The 25,248-nt window shown below is 59.0% G+C and overlaps 2 protein-coding genes across 5 annotated transcripts; both read right to left on the bottom strand.

Moving 5' to 3' along the window:
* Positions 1–3,426: 3,426 nt before the first annotated feature.
* Positions 3,427–11,709, bottom strand: SPATA20 (spermatogenesis associated 20). Of its 4 annotated transcripts, XM_049702662.1 has the most exons (17): positions 11,570–11,671; positions 10,755–10,873; positions 10,446–10,625; positions 10,268–10,332; positions 9,930–10,084; positions 9,708–9,851; positions 9,406–9,607; positions 8,900–9,030; positions 8,694–8,798; positions 8,396–8,470; positions 8,085–8,294; positions 7,811–8,003; positions 7,304–7,472; positions 6,810–7,021; positions 4,830–5,029; positions 3,956–4,036; positions 3,427–3,785 (listed from the first exon to the last, which is right to left on the bottom strand). In XM_049702662.1, the coding sequence occupies exons 2-17, from the start codon at positions 10,829–10,831 to the stop codon at positions 3,615–3,617; spliced, it is 2,370 nt and encodes a 789-aa protein (XP_049558619.1). In that variant the 5' UTR covers positions 10,832–10,873; positions 11,570–11,671; the 3' UTR covers positions 3,427–3,614. The 4 variants fall into 4 exon arrangements, with proteins under 4 accessions (XP_049558619.1, XP_004282655.1, XP_033266814.1 ...); XM_004282607.3 differs by lacking the exon at positions 10,755–10,873 and having other exon boundaries at positions 11,570–11,709; XM_033410923.2 differs by lacking the exon at positions 11,570–11,671 and having other exon boundaries at positions 10,755–10,932.
* Positions 11,710–14,361: 2,652 nt separating this feature from the next.
* Positions 14,362–25,235, bottom strand: EPN3 (epsin 3). Its single transcript, XM_033411139.2, has 10 exons — positions 24,980–25,235; positions 21,025–21,713; positions 19,938–20,056; positions 19,155–19,232; positions 18,839–18,964; positions 17,809–17,938; positions 17,071–17,340; positions 16,787–16,903; positions 16,428–16,658; positions 14,362–16,220 (listed from the first exon to the last, which is right to left on the bottom strand). Exons 2-10 carry the CDS (start codon positions 21,560–21,562, stop codon positions 15,892–15,894), a joined length of 1,938 nt encoding a protein of 645 aa, XP_033267030.1. The 5' UTR covers positions 21,563–21,713; positions 24,980–25,235; the 3' UTR covers positions 14,362–15,891.
* Positions 25,236–25,248: the final 13 nt, after the last annotated feature.

The following is a 25,248-nucleotide window of genomic DNA, read 5'->3' as shown; positions in this document are numbered from 1 at the left end:
GCTGGGGTGAAGTGCGGCGGGGAGGGCATCTCCACCTCTGCGGGAGGTAGACACAGCGGAACCAAGGAAGTCAGTTCCCTCTCCTGAGACTTCGGGGCCACTTACGCCACTGAGGAGAGGCAGAGGGATGGACCGGATGACCTCCTACACCCGCCATCCCCCCACCCCCACCCCCGACTCCCCGGCGTTTTTTGCTCCCCTAGGGCTGCGCCACCCACGGCTCCCGCCGAGCGGGGTGCGTGTCTCAGCCCCCTCCCGGGCGGGTTGCGGGGAGTGCAGTAGGGAGGGCAGAGCGGTTTCTGCCTCCTAGGTTGCCCTTTTCGCCAAATCCTGCGCCGAGTTGTGCAAATGAGGCCGGGCTCATTTGCATTTCATGCTAATGAGCAGTTCCCTTAAGTGCCTTTCTCTCCTGGCGGGAGTCTCTGCCCTCATTCCGCGTGTGCCCGCGCCAGTCTTGAACTTTCAGTGGTCTTCTGGGAGAGGGGCCTATTTATGGTTTGCCCTCGTGTCTGACACCTTCCCTCTCGCTGGTCCGCAGTCTGCCTAGTGGCCTGCCCTTCCCAGACAGGATCAAGAGGCCCCACGGCTGGCACCGTAGGTAATGACTCCAATCATTCCCTCTTAACAGAGGGGAAAATGAGGCCAGAGAGGCTTGCCCAGCCCAAGGGTCAGGTTTCCTGATGGTCAGCAGGCCCCACACCTTCCTCCACCATCCAGACCACCCCCTAACCCCCAACCCCCATCTCTGGGCTGAACTCAGTTCTAGAACATACGCAAAAAGGGGGGCAGATACATGCACCATCTGAGCAAATCATCCCAGTGCTCAGGGCCACCTAAGGCACCCTGACCCCTGTGCGGGACACCGGGAGATTCTGATATCCCTGTCAGAGATGCTCACCGTTGGCCTGAGTGGAGGAGGTAAGGAGGGAGACAGGACCCACGAAGAAGGCAAAGGGAGCCATGAAACCGTCTTTAACTCCCACCCTCCAAGTCTCAGCTCTGACATCACCTCCTCAGGACGGCCTTCTTTGAGCAAGTATCACAGTGCCTACTAAGTGCCAAGGTGCCGAGGACACAGTACTAGATCAGACCAGAGTCCATAACCTCAGAGCACTTGGCCCAGCCCGGGCTTATGTCTGTATTTGTAGGAAATTGTTCTCTTCCCCTCTAGGCTCTATGTTCCCTGAGGGCAGAGGCTATGTCCATTTTGCTCACCAGTTTGGCACACAGTAGGCGCTTAATAAATCTCTGTTATATGAATAACTAACCTCAGGCAGACAGGGGGAATGGGAGGGATAAGAATTTCCTTTCTTCGGGTCGCAGCTGGTCTAAGAGTTGTCTAAGATCTCCTCTGATTTTAGGGGAGAACACCCATATAGGTCCTGCTCCACCAGCCCCTCCAGCCCACTCCCATTCACACCTCCCTCACAGCCAGGACGGCTCCCTCAGGAACTAAGAGAATCTTCCCATAGGTGATGCTCTCTGCTCAGCAATGATACGCTGTCCTACTTAGTCAACTCACAGCCTTGGGAGTTGGTGGCTGGGTGGGAGCTGGGAGTTGGGTGGTATTTTTTAGATAAGGAAACTGAGGCTCCAGGAGGTGATGAAATTACTTAAGTGACTGCCCAAACTATGAGGCCCTGTCTCCAATGGCCCTGGCCCACAGTTCCTCCAGGACAGTCCTACCAGCAGAACAAGAGGGACCAGCAAAGGAGAGGACTGGCTGAAGACTTAAAACCCCACATCTGAGCAAGACTTACGCTCAGCCCTGCCCTCTTTAGAAAATGCAAGCACTCCCGAGAGAACTAACCCTTTAAGGCCCTAACTCCTTCCTCTGAACCCATTTACTAAATCCCATTGTCAGGTGCATGCCTGATACCAGGGGAAGGAAAAGAGGAGACACAGAGCAGAAGGAAGATGGGATGGAGGGGCAGAAAACACCAAACGCACCCTCCTTCACAGCTGGACCTCCTGGGGGAAGAGGAAGGCTTAGTGGTCTTTACTGCACGCTGAAGACCCCAGAATGAATGAGATATGTTGAACGGTTTCAGGCCAGGCTCTTACCCTCTCTGAGCCTTGAACATCTATCTATCCATATGAGGCCAAATGTACCTGCCTTGCCACCTCATTCATGAGGGTCAATGGACAAGAGGGCTTTGCAAACTGCCTAGACCCTTCCGAAGCCAGGGCTGGGGCTGCCAAAAAGGCCACCTGTGCTTCACCATGCTGCACCCTCCCTCCTTACTGCCCACCAGATCAGGCTCTGCTTGCCCAGCCCCCAGACTTCCTGGCCAGGCTGAACAGGGTCCAGCCAGCAAGGGGACAGCTGACCTTGCTGGCTGGAGCCCTAATCCTCCCCAGATGGGCCGGTGGCTTGCACCAAGGGCCCAGCTGCCCAGACCCGGGTCCCGTTGACCGTATGTGGCTATGATTGACAGTATGCAGGGGGTGGCTGTGGTCCTGAGCAGACCTTGGAGTGATTCAGTCCAGTCTCCCAGCTCCTTCCAGCCCGGCTCCTCCCCACTGTTGATGTCCCCACAAGCAGTGGCCCTGTGCAGATCTCATCTCTAGCGGCCTCTTCTGGCTCTCTCTACTGCTTGGCTCTGGGGCTACAAGGGTGCCTAGGCTCATCAGACCCCCAAAGGGCCCAGGGTTGGGGGTCAGCCCCATTATCCTACACTTGCCCTTCCCAAAGCATGCTTCCCAGTCCCCTCCCCCTGGTGAAAACTAGATGGGGGTTCCAGGGCCTATGAAGATGTTGGGTGCCAAGGATGGGGCTTGTGAGTATCTCCCAACATTGAGGGAACAGGAGGAGATCACAGGAAGGCAGAAGCTTTCCCTAAAGCAGGAAGGACTCAGGTTTGGAGAAGGACTTCCACCCCAACAGATGCTGCAAATGAAAGAAAACTCTTTCCCGGGACTTAAGTGAAGGCAGGCGGATGGACCATATGACCTCCTGCAGGAAGGCTGGGAGCTGGACGGATACCCCAAAAGAAATGTCCTAGGTCCTGATAAGAGCAGCTCCCATAATGGACCAGAACATATGCAAATTCCATGAAAAATAAAACCTTATATGAAGCATCCCCCTGCCTCTTCCCCAGCTTAAAACTGGAGGAGACAACGGGAAGGGAGGGCAGGCCCCTTTCTTAACCCTGCCTGAGGGCAAGGATTGGCCTTTCCCCTCCTGTGCAAGTACACACCCACACCACTGGTGGTCATTACTGGTCCCCTGACCCCAGCTTCACTCAGGTTGCAATGACCATAGAGCGGGGCAGAGTCAGCCTGGTGACCTTTGAAGGTGAAAAAGGAATCCAAGGAAGCAGAGGGGGCAGCTAGGGGCTCCCAGAAAAGGGGACCTGGGCTGCTGGCTCCCATGCTGGAGCCCGAGGTCCCTCTCTTATAAGCAAGGCTGAGGCCCTGAGGTTCCCGCAGGACTCTGTTAGGTTTATTCCAGGGTAAGTGGGTGCCCATGGTGGGGCAGCGAGGACGGCCGAGGTCACCTGGTGACAGTGTGCTCAGGGGTGGCCGCAGGCTCTGCGGGGCCCTGCAGGGCCTGAGTCTCTGGCCGGCTGGGAAGCTCCACCTTCCGCCCCAGCCCAAGGTGGGGGAGGCAGTCACTGATGTAGCAGTTTCCGTAGTTCACAGGGCTCGGTGATGGGTATCGAGCAGGCCTGGTTCTCACACACGTAGGCAGTGGCCTGGTCTTCTAGCCGTCGCAGGGTACTCAGGAAGGGCAGCTGGCGGCACAGGAAGCTCGAGGGGTCCCCATCGGCCAGAATCAGCACCTGGGAGAGTGGCAGAGAGGGTCACCTGGGGGCACTGGGACACCGGCAGGGCCCACTAGTGGGTGTCTTCTCCCCAGGCCTTCAAAGGAGCCGGAGATACTGGGGAGCTGAGGAGGGGAGGGGGCCCTGGCAGGGGAGGAAGAGGGTGGGGCCAGGCTCACAGACCAAACCTTGTTAGGGATGTAGATGGAGTGGACACACTGCAACAGAGCCTTGGTGTCCTTGGCCTGGGGGTCTCCACAGATCACGATCTGGCCAGAACAGAAAGGTAACTCCAGTGACAGGTGCAGAGGGGCTGGACCCAGACCTGCCGGGGCTTCCCCATCCTCCTGCCAGCCACCCTATATGCCTAAGAAGAAATGGGGACTCAGCTCAGCACCCCCCAGACCAGCTGCCAGGAGGCCGCATCGGATTCACTGCTCAGCAGGTGAGAACACGCACGCTCGCACACACACACACACACACACACACACACGAGGCAGAGATATATAGACAAACATGCAAATATAAGCAGGCTAGCCTGAACACGGGGCACACACACTCACTCACACCAGCGCACACTCAGAAAGCCAGGCACACAGTCACAGACCTCCACTCCAGAGTCATACACACCAGAGGCACACGCACAGCAGTAACACACATAGAGACTTACACACAGACAAGCATATGTCTGCACGCACTGTACTGCTGACCCAAATACACCGACACACAGAGAATCACAGAGGCACACAGAAGCCTCAGAGAAACACGTCAGCAGCCACAGGGACCCATAGTTAACCCCTTCCTCTGACAGCCCCAGCCACAGGCCCTCACACAGGCACCTGTCCGTGCCGGAGGCCTGCTTCAGACACACACTCACACAGACTCCCCCATCTGCACTGAGCAGCCTTACAGACATTCCCTCAGAGACACCTATACACACACTCACAAAGGGCCACACATTCATGGACCTGAGCTCTGGGGACAGCCCCTAGGACTCCACTCCATGTCTCTATTGCAGCCCCAGCTCCCCTCCCACCCAGGGTCCCTGCCCAAGTGCCCCACCTGCTTGAGGGTCTGCTGGTGGGCTGAGAGGGCGCGGACCATCTCAGGCAACGCCACGGGGACACGGCGCATGCGCTCAGAGAAGGCGGCCAATAGGCACACACACTTGTGCATCCAGTCCTTGTGGCCCGTGAAGCCGTGCAGCCGAAGCAGGTTATGGGCCGACACGGAGTTGGCGCTGGGCTCCGCACCATCCTGGTCTGCAGGGTGCATGGGGGGCAAGCGCTGAGAGGGAGGGTCATCGGGTCCCAGGACCCTGCTCCAGGACTGTGGCCAGGGCAGCTGGAGGGATGGGGTAGAGGAGTCCCTGCCCGCCGGCTCACGCCCCAGGTCTGAGAGTGTAATGCTGACCCCAGCAGTTACTGACCCTTTGCGCGCTCACACGCATCCTCAACTCCACCTGCTCCAGGCTGAGCTGTTGGCTCCCAGGCTCCCCGATCTCCCTGCTGATACCTCCATCGCTACCCCTCCCTCCGTCTCCCTCACCTCCCACTTTTAATCCATCGTGAATCTGCAGGGTCTGTGACCAGAATAGATCCAACCTGACCATTTCTCCCATCTCGTACTTCTACCTCGTCTGGGCCTTTGCTGATGCTTGCCTGGACCAACGCCACTAACGGCTTCATACCTGGCCGCCCTGTTTCCCCTGCCCCCATTCCCTTCTCCACCGTCGGTCCGAGTAATATTCTTAAACCCAAACCAGAGCAAATCACAACCCACTCAAAACTCACCAGAGCCTTCCACTCCTTGCCACACCTACAAGACCCTGCAGGGATCCAGCCCCACCTGGGCATCCTCCCCTCACACGCTGACCTCTGCCCGCCCTGTCCTGCAGGGCACAGGCTGCCCACTCAGAGCCTCTCACAGGCTGTTCCCTCCACCTGAAATCCCTCTCCTGCTCCTCCAGGATCACACGGCCCCATCTTGCCCTCCAGCCCTTGGTTAAATGACTCCCCGGATCAGCTGGGCCCCACCGTTGTTCTCTCAGGGCCCTTTCATTCAGCTACCATTTATTGAGCACCTAATTATGTACCAGGCCTGCGCTAGATCCTGGGGATAAAGCAGTGACAACATCCTTCCTCCAAGACACTTACATTTGAGTGGGGGGAGACCATTAACAGACCAGAGGCATCAGGTGATGCTAAATGCCACTGAGAAAAGTCAGGAACAGGGTACCTGGTGGGCAGCTCCTACTTCTCCAAGGCACTCACAGTTTTAACTATGTATTCGTGTGTGTGTTTTTGCTTTAAATGTTACCGTCTGTTAGTTGTCTCCCTTACTGAACAGTAAGCTTTATGAGGGCAGGGATGGAGCTGGCCTTGTTCAATCTATCTAGGCATGCCACACTGCCACGAAGCATGCTCACAGAATAGCTACATCAATCTTCATGTCAACCATGTAAGGGAATGCCAACATAGCTCCATTTTGCATATTAAGAATCTGAGGGGACTTCCCTGGTGGCGCAGTGGTTAAAGCATCCGCCTGCCAATGCAGGAGACACAGGGTTGAGCCCTGGTCCGGGAAGATCCCACATGCCGCGAAGCAACTAAGCCCATGTGCCACAACTACTGAGCCTGCGCTCTAGAGCCCATGAGCCACAACTACTGAAGCCCATGCACCTGTAGCCCGTGCTCCGCAGCAAGAGAAGCCACCGCAATGAGAAGCCCGCACACCGCAACAAAGAGTAGCCCCTGCTCGTCCCAACTAGAGAAAGCCCGCACGCAGCAACGAAGACCCAACGCAACCAAAAATTAATTAATTAATTGATTCGTTAAAAAAAAAAAAAAGAATCTGAGGCTCTGAAATGCAACGAGACCAGCCCAATGTCACTCGGTTAATGAGTGGTAAGCTGGGAGCCCAGGAGGGCCTGGCCCCTGCCCACGCCGGCCCTTCACCACCACGCTGCACTTATGCCTCCCCCAGGAAAAACCAAGCCCCGCTGGGTCCAGGACCCCGGGCCAGCTCCACATCCTCACTGACCGTCCTTCAGACGCAGGGGCACGCCAGCCCCCAGCTCAGCCTCACTGCAGAAGTAGCCGCCACCCTGAGAGTCCCAGAAGAGCCTGTCCTGCGTGTCCTGCAGCCGCAGAGCCCACTTGAGCCACGCGCTCTCCTGTGAAGCCTCGTACAAGTCCAGCAGGCCCCGCACCACGAAGGCGTAGTCCTCCAGGAAGCCCCAGCAGGGCGGGTTGCTGGGGGGACAGGCATTGGGGAGGAGACAGGACAGGGAGAGAGGAGCTTTCACAGAGGAGGCCCTTATCATGTGCTTTTGTTTAACCCTCAAAATCTAGCTCCTGGGTAGGCCCCGTTAGCCCATTTCCCAGATGAGCAAATGGTCCCAGGGAGATTAAGAGCTCATAGCGGGCAGAAAGCAGAGCCAGGACTAGTGCCCACCCGGAGAAGAGAAGAGGGGAAGAGAGAAAAGCATGGGATGCCCAAGGAGGCAAGCCTTCCTGGACTGTCCGGCCCCCCACCTGTGCTCCACGGTCCCCCCAGAGCCTGCATAGCAGGTCCGCATTAGGCGGCCACTGGCCACGTCAAACATGTGCCGCTTCAGGAACTTGGCACCACTGATGGCGTAGTTGATCAGCCTCTCCTGGCCCAGGACAGCCCCGGTCACGGCAAAGCCAGACACCATCAATCCTGGAGGTAGGAGACACGAGTGGTTGTGACGCCGGCTGGGGCCCTCCCAGTATGTCCATCCCAACCCCCCAAGCTCTGACACCTCTCTGGAGCAATAGGGTAAGCGGGTAAGAGTCTGAGCTCCAGCGCCAGGCAGAGCTGGGCTCCTGTCCCTGTGTGGGACCTCGGGTGGATTATCGTAACTCTTGATTACCGTAACTCTCAGTTTGCTCATTTGTAAATTAAGAACAATGAACCTGATAAAGGAAGAATTACTGTTTAGCAGGTGCCTGTCATACATAAGGGCCCTTATGAAGGGCAATTCTATAAACGGATCAGGTCTCAGACAGCCACCCCACCGTTCCAGGCCGCCAACATCTTGCTGTCCAGGTGCGGCTTCGGCCGATGTTTCCGGGCCTGGAAAAGCTTCTCGAGGCCTGAGCTGAGTAAGGTCCGTACGGCCTCCACTTCCAGGCCAAAGCGGGCAGCAGTCAGCTCCAGTGAATACCGGACGGTCAGCACGCTCTGGCCCTGCAGCTCCCCCTTTGGGTCCTGAGGAAAACAGCCCTTGTCCGAAGGAGTCCACTTGCCTGTCTGGCTCCAGGACCCCTCCCGTGACCCAGCTGTCCTCACCTGACCGGGGCTGACGTTGCCGGCCTCTGTGAGCCCATAGTGCTTCATGAGGAGCTGGCCCGAGGTCAGAGGCTCGGTGGTGCCCAGCACGGGCTCGGGGAGGAGCTGCTGGACCTCTTTGGCTGTCCACACGTAGAAGGCACCCTCTTTGGGCCTCATGCCCCGCTCCGGGGGCGAGTCCCCGTCCTCTGCACTGTAGAAGCCCCCAGACTGTGGGGAGGGGAGACTCGGTTGGCCCCAGCCTTCAGGGCAGCCAGTGGAGGCCCCGAGCCCTCCCGCAGCCAGACCCGCCTGCCTTAGCGGACACACACCCGGTGACTCAGGTTCCGAGCCACGTACTGCAGGATGCCTTCGGCAACTTCAGAGTAGAACTCATCGCCAGAGATCTGATGGGAAGGAAGAAGGCTGTAAGCAGAGGGAACTAGGTACAAGGGGCAGTCAGCGTTCTCCCAGGAAGGGAGGGAGGGAAGCTGGGTAGTGGGCATATGAGAGGGAATTAGGGGTGAGGTTAAGGGAGAGCCTCAAGTCACCGGGAAAGCCCTGCAAAGGGGCAGCCAGACGTTAGGGGGACAGGCTGGGTCTCTGCTCTGGGCTGGGATCGGGGGTCACCTGGAAGGCCTGTGAATAGGCCACCGTGAGCTGTGCCTGATCGTACAGCATCTTCTCAAAGTGGGGGACGTGCCACTGGCGGTCGGTGGAGTAGCGGTGGAAGCCCTGTGCCAGGAGGAGCGTGGGGCTGGAGGCCGGTCCCAGCTGCTGTCCCCACCCCGCTGCCGCCCGCTGCCCCCTCCAGGGAATGCCCAGCCCCCCCTCACCTGCCCCACATGGTCTCGGATGCCCCCGTTGGCCATCATCTTCAGGGTGTGCAAGGCCATCTGCTGGGCCCGAGCGCCATCCTGCGTTAGCCGATGGCTGAGCCAGTAGGAGAACAGGAAGCTCAGGATCACTGCAGACACCGAGAGCAAGCGGTGAGAGACCGGGGAGGACAAAGGGGCCGAGCTCTGGGTGATCAGGACTTTGGCCAGGCTAGGCTTAGGGGTTCACGCAACAGGCAGTCTCTCTGGACAGGCTGAGGGTCAGGAGATCAACCCACAGGACAGGTGATCGTTACCTAGGTCAGTATTAGAAGGTCCCTGCTAAGACCACAAGTCAGGGCTTCACTAGATAGCTACTGACAGACAGGCTGGGGCTCAGGAGGTCACTGGCCAGACAGGAGAGTGGGAGGTTGCTAAGCAAGACGAGAGTCAGGAGGTCACTTACTAGGGTAGGCTTCAGAAGGCCAGGCCGGGGCTGGAGCGGTCACGGGGCGGGGGACACTGACCTGGCGTGGGGAACTTGGGGGCCTCGGCGAAGCCGCCATACTCCTCGTCGTAGCTCTCATCCAGTTGCTGGAAGCAGCGGCTGTTCGTGGTGGCAGCGGAGGGTGGCAGCTGGCGGTCACCCATGCTGATCTCCGACCGGGCCAGCAGAGCTGTGGTGACACGCTGGCTGGTTTTCAGCAGGGGACTCTTGTTCTGTTTCCACTATGGGAGGCAGGGGCAGACCTGGAGGTCAGCACCGGGTGGGGGCCCTTGTTCCCTCACCCTTGACCCCCCGGCCCCCCACTCCCCAGCGCACACCCACCTGCTCCCGTATCCTCATCAACACTGTGCGGAAGCCAACTCGGGTCAAGCCATCCTCAGGGGGAAAATAGGTGCCCCCCACGAAGGGCTGGAGGCTGGGAGTCAACCACACACTCATGGGCCAGCCCCCACCACTGCTGGTGGCCTGGCGGAGAGAGGGCCAAGGTGAGGGGAGCGGCCCCACGCGCACGGGCAACCGCCCCTCCAAGGGAAGACCACGCACCTGCACAAAGGTCATATACGCTTTGTCCACGTCGGGCCGCTCTTCCCGGTCAACCTTCACACTGACGAAGTCCTCACTGAGCAGGCGGCCAATCTCCTCGTTCTGGAAGGACTCCTCCTCCATCAGGTGGCACCAGTGGCAGGTGGAGTACCCCACTGGAATGGGGTCACAGGGCCAGGGGGGACCAGTGACTGGTCAGAGGGGGGCCAGCCAAAGGGCCGCGGCTGAGCCAGAGAGGCCCTGGCCTGTAGATTCCTGGGAGGCCCCCAGGCCCAGGGGACCCTTCCCTGATCCACCACCACTCCCCTCACCCAGCCCAGGGAAGGTGGGCGCAGTACCTGAAAGGAAGATTGGCTTGTTTTCTTTCCTGGCCTTGTCGAAGGCTTCCTGCCCCCAGGGGTACCTAGGCCCGGCAGGGTGGGGCATCACTCACTAGCCCGGGCAGGGGTGGGCAGTGGGGGGGTAGGAGGGGTGAGGGTCCAGCTGCCCCGGGAGGGCATCAGGAGAGGGACTCACCAGTCCACAGGGTTGTAGGCATGTTGCAGGAGGTACGGCGACTTCTCACTGATCAGGCGGTTGGGGACTTTCTGGGGTGTGGACCAAGAGCAGTTAGTCCGGCTCCCCTTCCCTCCAGCCGACATGGGCACCAAACTACCGACCGTCACGCTTCGGTTCTTGTCCTGGGAGGAGCTACCCCTGTCGTGGGCAGGCAGGTCAGGTGAGGAGTCTCCACCGCCTCCCCCTACACCGCCCCCAGAGGCCCACCTGACCCCACCCTGCCCTCTGGCACCCCTCCTGGAACCCCCTGTTCCCAGTCCAACCCACCTTTCTGAACCACGGGGGAGACGGTGGCCTTTGCGCTCCCCCTTGTGTTTTTCGGGGGGTGAGGAAAGGTGGCTCATTGGGGGCTCCCTGCCAGGTTAGTCTCCCCCAACCTCTCAGACCTGGCGGTGGGAATGTGATGACTGTGAGGTCAGGGCGAGTCACAGTGAGTGGAATGGTCCTTCCGGCTCCATTCTCTTCCCCTCACCGGGCCCCACCCCAGGGTGGCTGGGCTGGAGGTATCCCTCTGGCATGCCTGCCTGGGTGTGATCTGGGCAGGGAGGCTGCCGGCTGCTGGGTGTGGGACTGGGCCAGGTGAGGGGCAATGAGAAGAAACTAGGCATCAGGGACTCCCTCACTCAACATCCACCCACTGGGCACTTCTGGGGGGCCAGGTCCTGTGCCAGACACCCCATGACCCCCAAAGAATCAGAAACTGGCCCTGATCTCAGGGGGCTCAGCCTGGGACAGTGGCACTGTAAGGCAGGTCTCAGAAATGACAGGCCCCTGCAGCATTAAGGACTGTGACAGGCCAGCCCAAGGTGCTTTTGGACAAGGACTCTTGGCCCAGCATTGGGGTTCAAGGAGGGCTTCCAGGAGGTGGTGTCAGAACAGAGTCTCTGGGGCAAGCTAGCCCTGCAGCTGGAGGGGAGGAAGGGAGGAGGGGGTTACTGTCTGGGCCAGGTCTAGGGAGCGGACTCGGGGAAGTAGGCACAGGGTCGGGGGTGGGGAGGTGGCCGGGCAGGCACAGGGGACCAGCGCCGGGAAGACTGGCCCCGGGGCCCCGCAGGCGCAGCGGCCCCCTTGCCCGCGCGTACCTGCGGCTTGCGGCGAGGCCCGGCGCGGAGCGGGGCAGCAAGAGGCCGCGGCACCGCCACGTCCGCGCGCCCTGCATGGCTGCTGGCGGCCGACCGCCCGGACGCCGCGGACAGGAAGGGAGGGCGGGAGGGAGGCTGCGAGGGGCGGGCCCGGGCACCCGACAAGCCGCGGGTGCGTCTTCGCGGGGACCGTAGGCCACGCGGCTGGTCTCCGAGCGCCGCCCGGTGGTCGACTGAGGGACTGCAGACCGGAGAGGGGGACACGAGTCTGTACACAAAACTGGGCCGACTCGGCTGGATCTAGACCAACTGTGGGGGTTAACCCTCTTGAGTAGAAGATGGAGGGCTGTGAGGATGCCAGGGCCGTGGAAAGCTCTGAGCCGCCTGTGATTTTATCCAACCCTAGCCCGTTTTACAAATGAGAAATGAGGCGAGAGGCAAAGGTGTGGCTTGTCCAGGCCCTCCAAGCCAGGAGCTTCGCCTTTGCTCTGCCCACCCCCGACTCCCCAGGGCCTCAAGGTCCTGCTCAAACCCCACCCCCTCCAGGAAGCCTTCCCTGAATAATAATAACGAGCCAACTTTATGTACTATCAGGTACTTTACACATGTCTCATTTGCTACATTCAGTCAACATTTATTGAGTGCCCGTCGCCTACCAGGCACTCTGTTAGGTACAACGGTGGGCAGAGGGAGACCAGGCTCCTGCTCTCGTGTTGCTCACAGTCTGATGAGGGAGGCGGAAGCCAATCAGACAACCTGGCAAATGAATGTACAACCACCCATTGTGAGAAGTACCATGACTAGGTATGACAAGGAAACTGGTCTGGTGGGAGACGAGGGGGGAAGGCCTCCCTAAGGAAATCACATTTGTGTAGCAGCCTTCGAAGAACAAAAGGATGGATTCTGGAGAGGGCATGGGGAAAATGCTGGGGAAGCAAGAGGAACAGATGTGCAAAGGTCCTGTGGCACAGCAGTGAGTCAGGGCTGAGGAACTGCAGAAGCCATCATGGCTGCAGGACAGAGAGCACAGGGAAGAGAGATGGTAGATGAGGTTGTGAGGCTGTGGAGGAGGAAGGCAGGGGCCAGGTCTTGAACTGTCAGCAGGAGTTTGGTTACTGATGAGAGCAGAAGAAAGCTGTGGAAGGGCTTTAATCAGGGGAATGAGCCTGCATTTTGGAAAGGTCCCTCCAGCTTCCTGGTGGAGAATGGACTGGAAGGAGACAAGAGTGAAGCAGAAGGGTTCAGAGGCCATAGCAGGACCCAGGGGAGAGCTCTGGGAGGTCTGCACCAGGCAGAGGTGGAGATGGAGAGAAGGGGTGGACTTGAGGTCAGCGGGAGAGGAAACATCGTCAGCATTGTCTATAAGGGAGAGGGGGGTGTCAAGGGTGAAGTGCAGAGTGGGGCTGGTGCTGAATGGGGGGCATTTGCTGAGGAGGGGGCACAGGGAGAGACTCAGATCATGGGTTCATGAGGTCCGTTTGGACGGTTGGTTTGAGATGTCCTTGAGAGGTACGTGTGGAGATGACAAGGCTCTGGAATGCAGAGGAGGGGTTGGTGGGAGAAAGGAATCAGAGTGGCGGCTCAGTGCAGACAGTGTGGGATCACCCAGGCTGACTGCAGCGAGAGGAGAGGCACGGGCTCGGGCCTGGGCTTGAGGAGCTCAGAAGTGCACCCGTGAAAGACACAGAGGGTCATGGGAAAACCAGGAGAGGGTGTTGTCCCAGAGGCAAAGGGACAGAGAGTTACAAGGAGGGAGGGTCAGACTCCGGAGAAGCCAACTGGGATGGGACAGAAAAAGGTCCACTAGCTTCAGCAACGTGGAGGCCATTGGTGGACTTGGCAGATGAGTTCTAGGAGGTAATGCCGACAGTAGAAGCTGATTGGAGTGGGTTGGGGTGGGGGGAAGAAAGGGGACATAGAGAGGAGGGGCACTTGATGCGAGGGGAAAGATGGAAAGACACTCTCAGGCTGGATGAGATTAATTATGGCAAATATCACAGGGAAGGATTCAGTTGAGAGAAGGCATCTGATGATGTGGAGGAGAGGGACCTCTGAGAAGCTGGGATAGTGGAGTGATGGAAGGGTTGGCAGGCGGGAGAGACTGGTGTTTGTGCTCCCCGGACAGAATGAGGTTAGGATCAGAGAACAGGAAGCCTGGCTTTAATGTGGAAGAATTCAGGATGATGACGAGCCCCAGAGAGTGACCAGGGGTGAGAGCAGCTGAGAGGGCAAGGGGTAGCGAGGTCATCTTCTTGGATAATGGAATCGCATAAGATTGAGCAACATCTGGATGAGAAGACCATGAGCCATGGCACGGGAGGAATGAGGTGGAGCGCAGCCCCAGGCGGGAGGAGGCAGGACACCAGGTGGCTCCAGTCTCCAAGGAGGGAGGGGTCTTCCAGGAGAAAGACGGTCCAGAGCAAAATGGGGAGCCAGACTACCAACCTCCTCTTGGTGGGAAGCAAAACGGCACCCCTCGGGAGTCCTTAGGGAAGCGGTGTCCACAGGGAGAGCCAGTTTAGAAGAGGAGGACCCAGGCTGAGGAGGGGCGAAAAGTGGGTCAGTGACCAAGAAGGATGGAGATCTCCCAGGTTTGTGCAGAAGATGGATGGGTCTGGGTACTGCCTGGCAAAACCAGGAATGAGAGGTATTGCAGGTTCATTCCTCATGGTTAATCTCTGAACAGGGTGGATCCTGGGCTGAATGGACACTGGCCTGGGAGAAGCCACACAGCAACCTCCTAAGGAAGGAACTCTTGTTCCCATTTGACAAGTAAGGAAATGGAGGCGCAGTCATAGAGAGGTTAAGTAATTTACTCAAGGTCAGGGAGCATAACCACTTATTACTAAGTGATTATGATTAAGTGCAAACCTTAGAGCAGTTTTGAATGCTGTCGGTCTGACTCCTAAGTAGATGCTCTTGTCCACTCTGCCTGTAACAGGTACAGTAGGACTGACTCCCTCCAAAAAAACAAAGCAGCTCCTTTCCCCACCCCCACCTTAAGAAGGAGACCAGCACTGTGTCCTCCCCCAACAACTTTGGTGTTTCTGGCCTATGGAAGGCCATTTTACCTCAGGCCTTTGGCCTGCTGCCTTCAGAGCCAGACCCTGAGCACGGAAGACACATCAGTGCCCAGTGGTTGGAGAGCATTGAGTAGAAGAGAAGTGAGGGTCACCATGGTGGCCCTCAGAATGAGGTACCAGGCCCTGCTCCTCCCCTTGGTTTCTCAGACCCCACACAAGCCCCCCAAGAGGGATCATGGCTGAAACTGAGTTTCTTGCCAGTCCTGGTGAAAAGACGAGAGGAGTAAGAGCCAGATGTAAGGTGATTCAGTAAAACAAAGGATCGTGGGGGCTCTTGGATCCGGCTTGCCTGCCCCACTGAGCTCTGAGCTCCTGGAGGCTGCGGGCTTAGCAGCTCTTGAATCCCTCCCAGAGGAGCCTAGCACTCTGTCCACAGCAGCCAGTCAGTATTTGTGAATTAAATCTGGGGCCCAGGGTGCGAGCTCAGAGCTGTGGAGCCAGATCCCCTGACTCTGAATCGCAGCCCCACTCCGCTGGCTTTGTGACTTTGAGCATGCCATTTAACCTCTCTGAACCTCACCTATAAAGAGGGAGCAGGGCCAAGGGCTTTGCACTTGATCTAACGCTCTGCTGCTCCCGTTTTGACATTCTTAACCCAATTTTGAACAAGGGGCCCCCACGTTTGCATTTTGCACAAATTATGTAGCCATTCCTCAGTGGGAGTAATATTATCTACCTCAGAACATTGATGCAAGGATTAAATGAAATTGTCTGAAGTGCTTAGCACATAACGAGTGCACAAGGGAACAATCGTCTATTGTCCCTTGCTATTAGAGCATCCCCCGCGCCGATGTGTGATAAATGGTTGAATGAATGAGAGTCTGGGGAGCATGTGGAAGCGAAGGTGCCAGGCTGAGGGTGCTGTACAGGAAGTGGGAGCATTTTTGTGCCCCACATTGTGGAGCAGTCGTTCCCACGGCAGCCGGTGATTCGTGCTGTGGTCCGGGCCTGGCCGCCACGCCCGGCAAAAAGTCCACTTGGTGAGACCTGAGGACGTGGGTTCCAGTCTTTATTACGAGGCGTGGTCTCGGCCCCAGTGAAGTCGTCAGTGGGATGCGTAGGCCAGCGAGCAGCATCTGCGCCGGCCTCGGGGCGGAGTCTCAGCCTTCCTTCCTTCCCGGGGTGGGTCCTGACGTGGCAGCCCCGCCCCACTCACACCAGGGGGCGTGGCCCAGCGCCGTCCACGTGGGGCGGGGCCTCACGCGCACGCGCCGGCCCCGCCGGAGGCGGGGGCGTTGCTCAGAGGAAAGGGTTGGTGCTGGCCTGCGGGGGTTGGTTGAGCAGCCCGGCGGAGCCTGAGATGGGCAGCAGAGGCTGCGGCAGGCTCGCAGGGGACGGCGGCGTGAAGGCGCGGGCTTGGGGGAAGACGCTGACCGAGGCGGGGAGGGTCACGCTGGCCGGCACGCTGCTAAGCGGGAGGGGCAGGGAGGCGCTGTAGGTCATGGAGCCGCCGACCGGCCCACCGGCCGCCAGGCCCAGCGCTGGCGACCCGGTGCGCATCTGGTTCAGGGTCGGCCTGCCCTGGTCGCCCCCGCCGAACGGGTTGGTGGGGGATGGAGTGCTGAAACCTGCGGAACGAGATTGGGTTGGGGGACTTGGAGCGGGCCAGGGCCACATAGCCCTAAGTGGGGAAGGGGCAAGGTGGCCAGATCTGGGGTCTTAGAAATAGGGAAGAGCTAAGATTTTAGGGCAGGGTCTGGGCTGTAAAGGAAGAGACGGAGAGAGAGCAGGGGACCCCAGTGCTGAGACCCAGCAGGGACGAGGGGGTGTCCTACCTGTTAGGAAGGGGTTCCGGGTCTTTGCAGCCTGGGGCGCCTTGACTAATGAGTCAAGGTTGACCAAGGAGGAGGCCGAGGGCCCCAGGAAGGACTCAGGAGTCCGGCGCGCTGGGGTGTCCTTGCTGGGCTGGGTTAGTGCTTCCCCCAGCACATCCAGGTCAAAGGCATCTGGCTCCTTTGTGCCATTTTGCTTGGAACTGGGGTCGGGGTCTCCAAACAGGTCCAGCTCTGGAATAGAAATGATAAAGCTCACTGGTAGGGAGACTGAGTGGTCTCTCTGAGAGGAAGAAGGCAGAGGCCAGCTCGGGGTGGGCCCCTCCTTCCCCAGAGCTGCACATTCCCTGACTCCTGCTTACCCACAGGACTGCTGGGCTTCCGGGAGGGCAGGGCCTGGGCACACTCTAGCCCCTCCTTGGTCTCTGTGGATACTGGAGGCTTGGCAAATGGGTCAAAGGTCGAGGCACCGTCCAGCACTAGCCAAGGAGGAAAAGGGAGATGAGATGGGTTGGCAAAAGGGCAGGCACTGGGCTGATCCCTTTCCAGGCAAGCTGCCCTCTTAACACAGGATCTCTTGCCCCTTGGCACTGGAGGTAAGGGGACCCAGCATCCCCTCAGCCACACCCCCTGGCCCTCCACTTACCAGGTGTGTTGGAGGTCTCCACCAGCGCCCCCCAGGGGTCGGCCCCAGTGTTGAGGAGTTTGTGGCGGGGGGAGTTCTGTGCCCAGGAGTCTGTGGGGGGTGGTCCAGCAGGCAGCACTGGGGTCCGGCCCCAGGGCTCAGAGGAGGAGAGCATAGGGGGCAAGTTCCAGGGTTGGCTCTGGGACAGGATGCTTCCTGAGCGGACTGGAGACCAGGGGTCTGCCGAAGGCCCCCAGGACGAGCCACTGGGCTCTGTGCTGGGCCTGAGACCTGAAATGGGGACAGCACAGATGTGACCCCAGGCTCACTCAAATCCCCAGTCCAGGGCCTTCCCAGTTACCCAGAGCAATGTGGGAGGCGGACTCATTTCATAGATGGGATGCTGACTCAGGACTACCCAGCAAGCTGGAGCCCATATTCAGCAACTTATTCCAGGATTCTGCACCCCCAGGGCATAGGCAGCTCAGGCCACATTCCCAGTCAGGGACAGGCTGGGCCAGGAAACCCAGGGTGACCAGAAGCAACAAGAGAACGTTTCTGAGTTTCCCATGAGCTGAGTTCCTCGGATGTGCCCCCTCCCTCACTACAACCCCAAGACACAGAGGAAACTGAGGCTCAGAGAGGTGCAGTGCTTGCCCAGTGGCCCTCACCTGTGGGAAGGGGATGCCAGCAAGTGGCTGGGAAGGAAGGGGCTCTCTGGGGCCAGCCTGGGAGCCCCTTGCAGCCCTGCATGCCCACCTGGGATGTCCCATGGGTCCGCAGAACAGTGTGTGGAGGGCAGGGCCGGGGCTGGTGCGAAGATATCCACCAAGTCCAGGATGGAGGACTGCTGGGGGCAGAGGCGGCCATGCTCAGGAGAGGGTGGGACCTGGAGGAAGGGCGGGCCCTGACCTGTCATCCTCACTCCAGCTCATTCTCTCCTTTATTCATTCCACAAACATCTATTAATGGTCCCTCGCCTCTGCACAGTGCTTTCCAGTTTATGTTTCCTCATCTGTTTAGTGTCTGATCTTCAGAACAACCTGTGCTGTGGGTAGGGAAGATGGTGGGGTGCCCATTTTACAGATGTGCCAGCTGGAGCCCAGAGAGGGGAATCAAATTAGCCACATAGCCAGGGAGAGGCAGAGCTGGGACAGAAGGCAGGCCTGCCCGACGCTTTCCTCAGCTGCCCTGCCCCTCGGCCCATCAGTGGTAAGAGACATTTTATGATGAGCCTACTTCTATAAGTCAGTGTCCAAGAAAAATTGGCCACAATGAGCATTGGCAGAAAGGGTACAGAGACACCCCAGGGATAGCACGGACAGCTTTGGAAGGTCGCCTTGCTACCAACAGCTACCCACTCCTCCCTCTTGGAAAGTGTTGTGTATGAGCCCAAGATGTTTTCAGCACCATAGGCCCGAGGCCACCCCCAGTCTTGACCCACAGTATCATATGATCCTAGAGTGTCAGAGCCAGAACTGTCCAACAAGCCCACTGTACGGAGGAGGAAACTGAGGCCAAGACAATGACAGTGCGGCCAAGTCATTAAGTGGCAGCAAATCCAGGAACCTCAGATCAGGATTCTCTGCATCCCACTTTGCCACCAGTTCAGTCATCAGCCCATGCATGACGGGACTTGGGTCTGCTAAACCCCCTCCACCCCTATTTTCATTGAATTAACACTACTTAGTGCTCACTAGATACCAAGCACTGTTCTACACTCTTTACAGATATTTAACGCAACTCATTTCCCAGGCTCTGCCAGCCCCCAGCCACCAGTCCCCTCTACCTGGGTGGTTTTCAGCTTCTCCTCCTCTCTCTCTTCTCTTTCGGGCTCTCTGTCCCGACGACGGTGGGGTCCGGCCCCAGCACCATTCGCCACAGGGGAGTCATCTCCCCGCCAGGACCTCACCTCCTGCAGAAGGAAAGCGTGAGCAGCCCAGGCTGGACTCGAGGGGACCTTGGCTGGAGTCAAGAGTGTAGGGTGGGAGGCGCCGAGAGGTCAGGGGCAGCAGGACCACCACGGGGAGGGGGAAGAGCCTAGTTAGTGCCCGCGTAGCACCTCCACCAGCAGCAGCAGCAGCACAGGAGGCCCGGCCCACTACCTTCTGCTCCTGCCGGCTCAGGTGCAGAGCCAGCTGCAGCTGCAGGTCCTCGTCCCTGTGGGAGGCTGGGGGGACCGGCTGCGAGGGAGGGAGAGAGGGGTGAACTTGGCCCAGTGTTCCCACTCCTGGGCCGAAGGGCAGCATCGCCCTGTGCCGGTAAGGGCAGTGGAGAGAGGAATGCCCACCCTGAGTGGGTGTGGGCAGCCTGCCCCCAGACAGCAGTATGGGTGTGGTCTTCTCCCTGCCTGAATCTGGATCTGAGATGCAGTTTAAAAATCAGGAAGATTCATCCTTCTCTTCTGGGTCACCTGAGTGCTCTCCAAGCCCTGCTGTGCGAGGCCAGCTGTGTCCTGCCAGGTCTGCCTGGATCCACAGAGGCAATGGCAGAGAGGAGGCTATCAGGGAGGCTGTCCCTGCCCCCCATAAGGACAGCTGATGGGGGGGCAGCATATTTCTGTGTCTCCTAGGAAGGTGTCTGTCAGCACACTCACCCCCTTCCCCTCCATGAGGCGATAGCAGGCCCATGAGACAAACGGTACTGCCAACCTACCACACACACACTACCCCTTCCAGGCCCAGCTGGAGAGGACTGGGGGTGGGGAGACAGACCCCAACCCCAGTAACCCAACCCAAGGCACACAGGTGCTGTGCTGTCCTTGGGAGCAGGACTAGGGCTTTGGGGACCAGAGTAGGGGAGCCTAAGAATCAAAGATGTGGGGCATCCAGGCACCCATCCCTCCTCCAGTTCCCTCCGCCCCCCGGCTGCCCCAGGAGGCGCCTTACCTTCTCAGCCTCCTCGCGGCTCATGGCCAGGGCCAGCTGCAGCTGCAGCTCCTCTTCTCCTGACGTCTGGGGCCGGGCCTGCTCTAGGTCGGAGGTGTAGCGGGGAGATGAGGAGGAGGCTGCAACGACCAACCATCCGTCGTGGCTTCCATAACCACACAGGTACCCATAGGCTCCCCTGCCCGCCTCTTGCCGGGAAGCTAAGGCTCAGACAGGGAAACTGAGGGGGAAGGGAACAACTGGCAGTCGCGGGCCCCAGAGGGCCAGGCAGTGTACTCGGCACTTTCTCTAAGGTTTCCATTCCACCCCGATAAAAGAGCCCAATCCCTCCTTTACAGACTCGCCACGGCTCTGAGGGGTGCCTGGCTAGGGTCCTGCAGCAAGACTTGAACCCAGGTCCCCTGACTCAAGTTCCTGGACTCTTACAGCTGCGCCCCACCCAGCTTGGGGTCAAGTGCGGTGGGAGGGGGAGAGGTTCCAGTCACGGTCACAGCTCTCCAGGCTCTCAGCCTACTGTCAAGGAGGGCCATCCTGAGCGCCCCCAGATCAGGAAAGCGCCTCCCTTCGAGAGAGGAGAGTTGAGAATGCTCTGCAGCCGCCCCCGTTTCCAAGGGCAGGGCCCTCGAGCGGGGGAATCAAGGAGGATGCCCTTAGCAGCACCACGCGCTGGGTGTCTGTGCACAGGGCCGAGGTCTCGTTTCATTCTCAAATTGAACAACTGAGGCAAACAAAATTATCCCTACTTTACAGACGAGGAAACTGAGGTCCAGAGAGCTGGTTGTCTAGATCACATGGCTTGGAAGGGGCAGAATAAGGACTGCTACTCCAGAGCCTATGCTTCCGCCACCACGCCCCTACCAGACAGCGAATTAACAGTAACAAACCTATAAATAACATCATTGTTCGCGCTGACTTGTCGGGCACCTACTGTGTGCGGGCATTGGGCCTCGCACGTCAACCTCTTTCTCTCACGGAATCCTCACACATCCCTCTGAGGTGGGGATTCTTATCCACAGCTGGGGTCACAGAGCCAGGGTCAGAACTCGGGCTGCCTCTCTGTCCCCAGCCACGCCCTGGGCTCACTCACAGTTGTAGGAGGACGGGGAACCGCGGGCATGGCGGAAGCCCAGCTGCCCGCTGCCGATGCCTGTGCCCTCCAACGCCATGCGCTCCTTGGTCTTGAGGGCGTGGGTTCGCTCCTGCCGGAGGCGCTCCTCGTCCTTGAGCAGGGCCATCACCTGCTTGACCTTCTCGCGCACGTTGACACCCTGGTCCTTGCCATCGCGGTCGATGTACTGGAAGTCCTTGAGCGTCTGGATGGTGTAGAGGTTCTCCCGGCACTGGTGGGCCACCCGCTCGGAGCCTGTCTTGAGCAGGTAGTCCAGCAGCGTCAGCGCCTTGTACACGTGCCGCCAGTTCTTGCCGCTGTCATTGAGCCGCCGCCACAGCATGCCCATGACCTCGGCAAAGGCCACCGTGTTGAAGGTCAGATCGGCAATCTCCGACATGAGCGAGCTGGGCGGACCCCACGGGTCATTGCTAGTGGCCTCGCGCACCTTGATCTCCGCTTCCGAGTAGTTGTGCACGATGTTCTTCACCTGGCGCCGCAGCGCTGATGTCGTCATGGCTGGGGACTTGGAGATGGGCGGCCCCCGCCCCAGCCGCAGGTGGAAGGCCGAGGAGGGCCACCGTCGTCGTCGTCGAGAGGTCACGGTCTCCAAGGGTGGGCCGCCGTGCTCTCAGCAGGGCGGCTGTGTCCTTGGCTTCCACATGGGTCTGAGGAAGAGAGGGCCTGGAACTTAGGAGCAATGGGCCACCTTGCTGGCCACTCAGCCAGCGACTAAAGCCCTGGCCAGGGTGTCCCTGCCGCCAGGAACAGCCTTCGGCAGGCACTCATTTTGTTTTTTTATTTTACTTATTATTCAGCAGGTACTTGTAACTTTGCATGCTCATTAATCTTTACAATCACACCTACAAAGACATTATTATTATTACCTCCGTTCGAAGATGGGGAAAGTTTGAGAGAAAGATTAAATGACTTGTCCAAGATCACAGAGCTGGTGAATGCGGAACCAGGATTAACCCAGGTAGACACGCTCCACAGTCTTTGCTCTTAGTTTAGGGACACGAAAGTGACCCCCCAGGAATGCCTACTTGTCTTGCTTCTACTTCACTACCTCTGTTTCTGCTGGGATCTGCCTTAAGACCTATCCTTTCCAACTTCTCCATCCTCACTTTGCTCTCTTCTTATACTGTTAATTTTTTTTTTTTTTTTTTTGCAGTACGCGGGCCTCTCACTGTTGTGGCCTCTCCTGTTGCGGAGCACAGGCTCCAGATGCGCAGGCTCAGCGGCCATGGCTCACAGGCCCAGCCTCCGCAGCATGTGGGATCCTCCCGGACCAGGGCACGAACCCGTGTCCCCTGCATCGGCAGGCGGACTCTCAACCACTGCGCCACCAGGGAAGCCCTATACTGTTAATTTTTGTAGCTTGATCCATTCAACACCAATTTCCCGGGGACTTCTCTGAGCCAGGCTCTATGGCAAGCACAGAGTACAAGCCTCGGCCCACACACATCCACTTGAGAGGGTGCAGGCAGTCACAGTCCAGCATGGGAGTGCAGAGGAGCACAGGAGTACCCAAGCTAGGAAAATCAGGAGAGCCTTCCCAGAGGAGGTGACGGCTGAGCTGATCCGAGGTTCGAAGTGAAGAGTGAGGAGGAGTGAGGCAGCAAGGCAAGGAAGGAGCATCTGGGGGAGGCTGCCTCCCAGAGAGGACCCATTGTACACACCAGAGCACTGAGGCCAGAGAGGGGTATGGCGTGCCCATAGTCACACAGTATGTAGGTGGCAGAGCCGGGACTAACACCTAGGTGTCCAGAATACGAATCCAATGGATTCATCTGATTGCTTTATTGCCTCAGTCCCACCTTCTCAGCCAGAATGAAAACTCCCTGAGGGCAAGGCCAGTCTGGGCTCCCCAAACCCCCAAGGCCCTGGGCACGTGGTAGGCCTCTGATCTCCCAGCTGAGGGAAGATTAGAGCCAGCCCACAGCCTCAGGACCAGGCCATCAGCTAAAAGCACACCCAGGCCCAAGACAGAGAAAGGTTCTCCCAGGGCCCTACCAGAAACCAAAACCCGAATCCCCCTGCCACCACCATTCCTCTGGTGTGGACACACACACACACACACACACACACACACACACACACACACACACACACACACTCTCGCTGGACCTGGCCTCCACCCAAACCCCCCACCAACAGCAACCATGGAGACTGCACCTCTCAGCTCTACCCTAGGACCCAGCAGGAGTCAGAAAGAGCCTGTCGACCCCTGCCCCCCATCTCAACTCTCCCTCCAGCCAGCCCTGCTAACCTGGGCTCAGTTCAAAGCCTTGGAAGTTTTCATCAGGGCCCGCGTGCCTGGGAGAGCTTGGACCCAGAGGGTAGGATCCCGTCTGGGCACAGACGGGATGGAGAGTGCTGGCTGAAAGCGGTATTACCTTCTCTCTGCTGCCTTTCTGTCCCGGCAGTGGCGGGCCTTCTGTGGGATGCCACAGCCAGCACTTGTTTAACGCCTGCCCTCTCCCTCACTAGTGACTCAGACCTGTCTTTACCTCCCCAGCCTGTGGGCTGGCGGGTGGCAAGAGTCAAGGTGAGAAATAATTGTGCCCTAGAGCCCACCGAGTGCAAGCCCCTCCCAGCACTGGCCACTGAAACCAGCAGAACTAGTCGGGCATCCTGACTCCACCAGGAGCCCTACCAAGGCCGCCCTGGCCCTCCTAACCGGCCGGCATAGTAGAAGGGGGCCCTCAGTGTGGGCCCTGAGGCTCTGCCTGAACTTTCTCCTAGAAGGTGGGAATGGAGGAGGCTTCTCCACATGCCTCTGACTGAGCTGAGGGAAGGGAGGGGTCAGAGACACCGGGACGCCCCGCCCCCACTGAAGTGTAAGGGGACCAGGTAGGGAGGAAGAGAGGGCAGGGTGAGGCCAAGGGAGCACCGAGGGGAGGGAGAAGGAGAGGAAGGAACGCGGGAGGGGGTGGCCGGGAGAGCTGCCAGCGGTGTTATAAGCAAAGGGTTTTATCGAACACAATATGCCCAGAAATAAAAGGGAGTGAAACAGAAACCCAGCAGCCGATAAGGCGGCAGTGGCAGCGGCGGCAGCCGGGCAGCCGGGTATGGAATTACTGCAGTGACCTTGAGCCAGACCCTGTCAGGTGGAGGGAAGGACACTGAGAAGGCCAGGCCGAGAGGCCAATTCAGAGATGGGGAGAGGGTGGGGGAGGCGGGAGGCAGGAGGCAGGAGGGTACGGGCTGGGGGATGGGAGAAGGGCCAGCAGGGGGCAGGGCAGGCCATGGCGGCAAGAGCATCCGCTCTCTCCGATGTTTGGGGTACCAAGAAGAGCTTTACAAGGAACAGGAGACTGCTCTTCTCAGGGCCCACAGCGCTGGCGGATCTGTCAGGACTAAGGCAGCAGATGGCGTTCCCAGAGTGGGGATTCGGGGAGACGGGAGGAACCCAGATATGTTGAGTCGCGTGCATGCGTTTACCCAGAGACTGTGCCCCCGTGGGCCCGCGCCCCTTCCCATCGTCTGCTAAGGCGGATCTAGTGCCAGGCCCTTCCCCCCTATCAGGTCCAGCTTGGGCAGTGGGGGGAGTGGCAGTGCGCTAACTCTTGCTGCAGGAGGGACAAGAGGAGTGCGCCCTAGCTCTAAGCGCAAGTCAGCCCAAAGGTGGATGTGTCTTGGGGGCACTGGAGTCGGGTGGGGGCTGTCCTGAGGCTACAGGAGCAACAGGGGCTGAGGAGGAGCGGGCAGGAGTCTGTGCGGAATGCCACCAAAGATGCTAGTCCCAGGATGGGGAGCGAGCCCTAGGAGGCCCCCTTCTTGGGGGCTGTAGGGAGGGAGGGGCGGCAGGCAAGATGCCTCCGGGTTCCTCTGTGACCCTGCCCTCCTCGCCCTTCTCCCGGGGACCTGGAAGGGAGACTAAGCCCCAAGCCTTTCATGCCAGGCACCACAGCTGATGACGGGAGCTTACCTCCAGTGCAGGCTCCCTTGGCCCCAGCCCCGGGACCACGAGCAGCCTCTGCAGTGACCCTCCGACCTGCGCAGCAGGGGGATGGTACAGCCTCGGGAGTATCCCCAGAGCCATCCACCACGGACCCTCGTCCTGGAGACCAACCCTCTCCCAGGAGGCACAGACCCCTCGGAAGGGCGGCTCAGGGTCCCCAGAATGGGCGGCTGCTCTGCCTCCTGCCTGCTTGTCTTCTGGACGCCAGACAGCACTCAGGAGGAAAGTTGCTCAGC

This window comes from Orcinus orca, chromosome 19, assembly GCF_937001465.1.
Source record: "Orcinus orca chromosome 19, mOrcOrc1.1, whole genome shotgun sequence".
Taxonomy (NCBI): domain Eukaryota; kingdom Metazoa; phylum Chordata; class Mammalia; order Artiodactyla; family Delphinidae; genus Orcinus; species Orcinus orca.
This window is presented reverse-complemented; position numbering and strand designations above follow the sequence as displayed.

Bases quoted from the DNA above. Each gene is read 5' to 3' on its own strand.
- EPN3 (XM_033411139.2), bottom strand. From the start codon at position 21,562: ATGACGACATCAGCGCTGCGGCGCCAGGTGAAGAACATCGTGCACAAC. The intron at 19,233-19,937 runs GTAAGGCGCCTC...CCTCCCTCGCAG, and splicing joins GCCGCGAGGAGGCTGAGAAG to CCGGTCCCCCCAGCCTCCCA. The intron at 17,939-18,838 runs GTAGAGGGGACT...CCCTTCCTCCAG, and splicing joins AGAAGCTGAAAACCACCCAG to GTCCCACCCTCTCCTGAGCA.
- SPATA20 (XM_004282607.3), bottom strand. From the start codon at position 11,646: ATGCAGGGCGCGCGGACGTGGCGGTGCCGCGGCCTCTTGCTGCCCCGC. The intron at 9,852-9,929 runs GTGCGTGGTCTT...TCTCTCCGCCAG, and splicing joins CGTATATGACCTTTGTGCAG to GCCACCAGCAGTGGTGGGGG. The intron at 5,030-6,809 runs GTCAGTGAGGAT...TGCACCCTGCAG, and splicing joins GCCCCTGCGTCTGAAGGACG to ACCAGGATGGTGCGGAGCCC.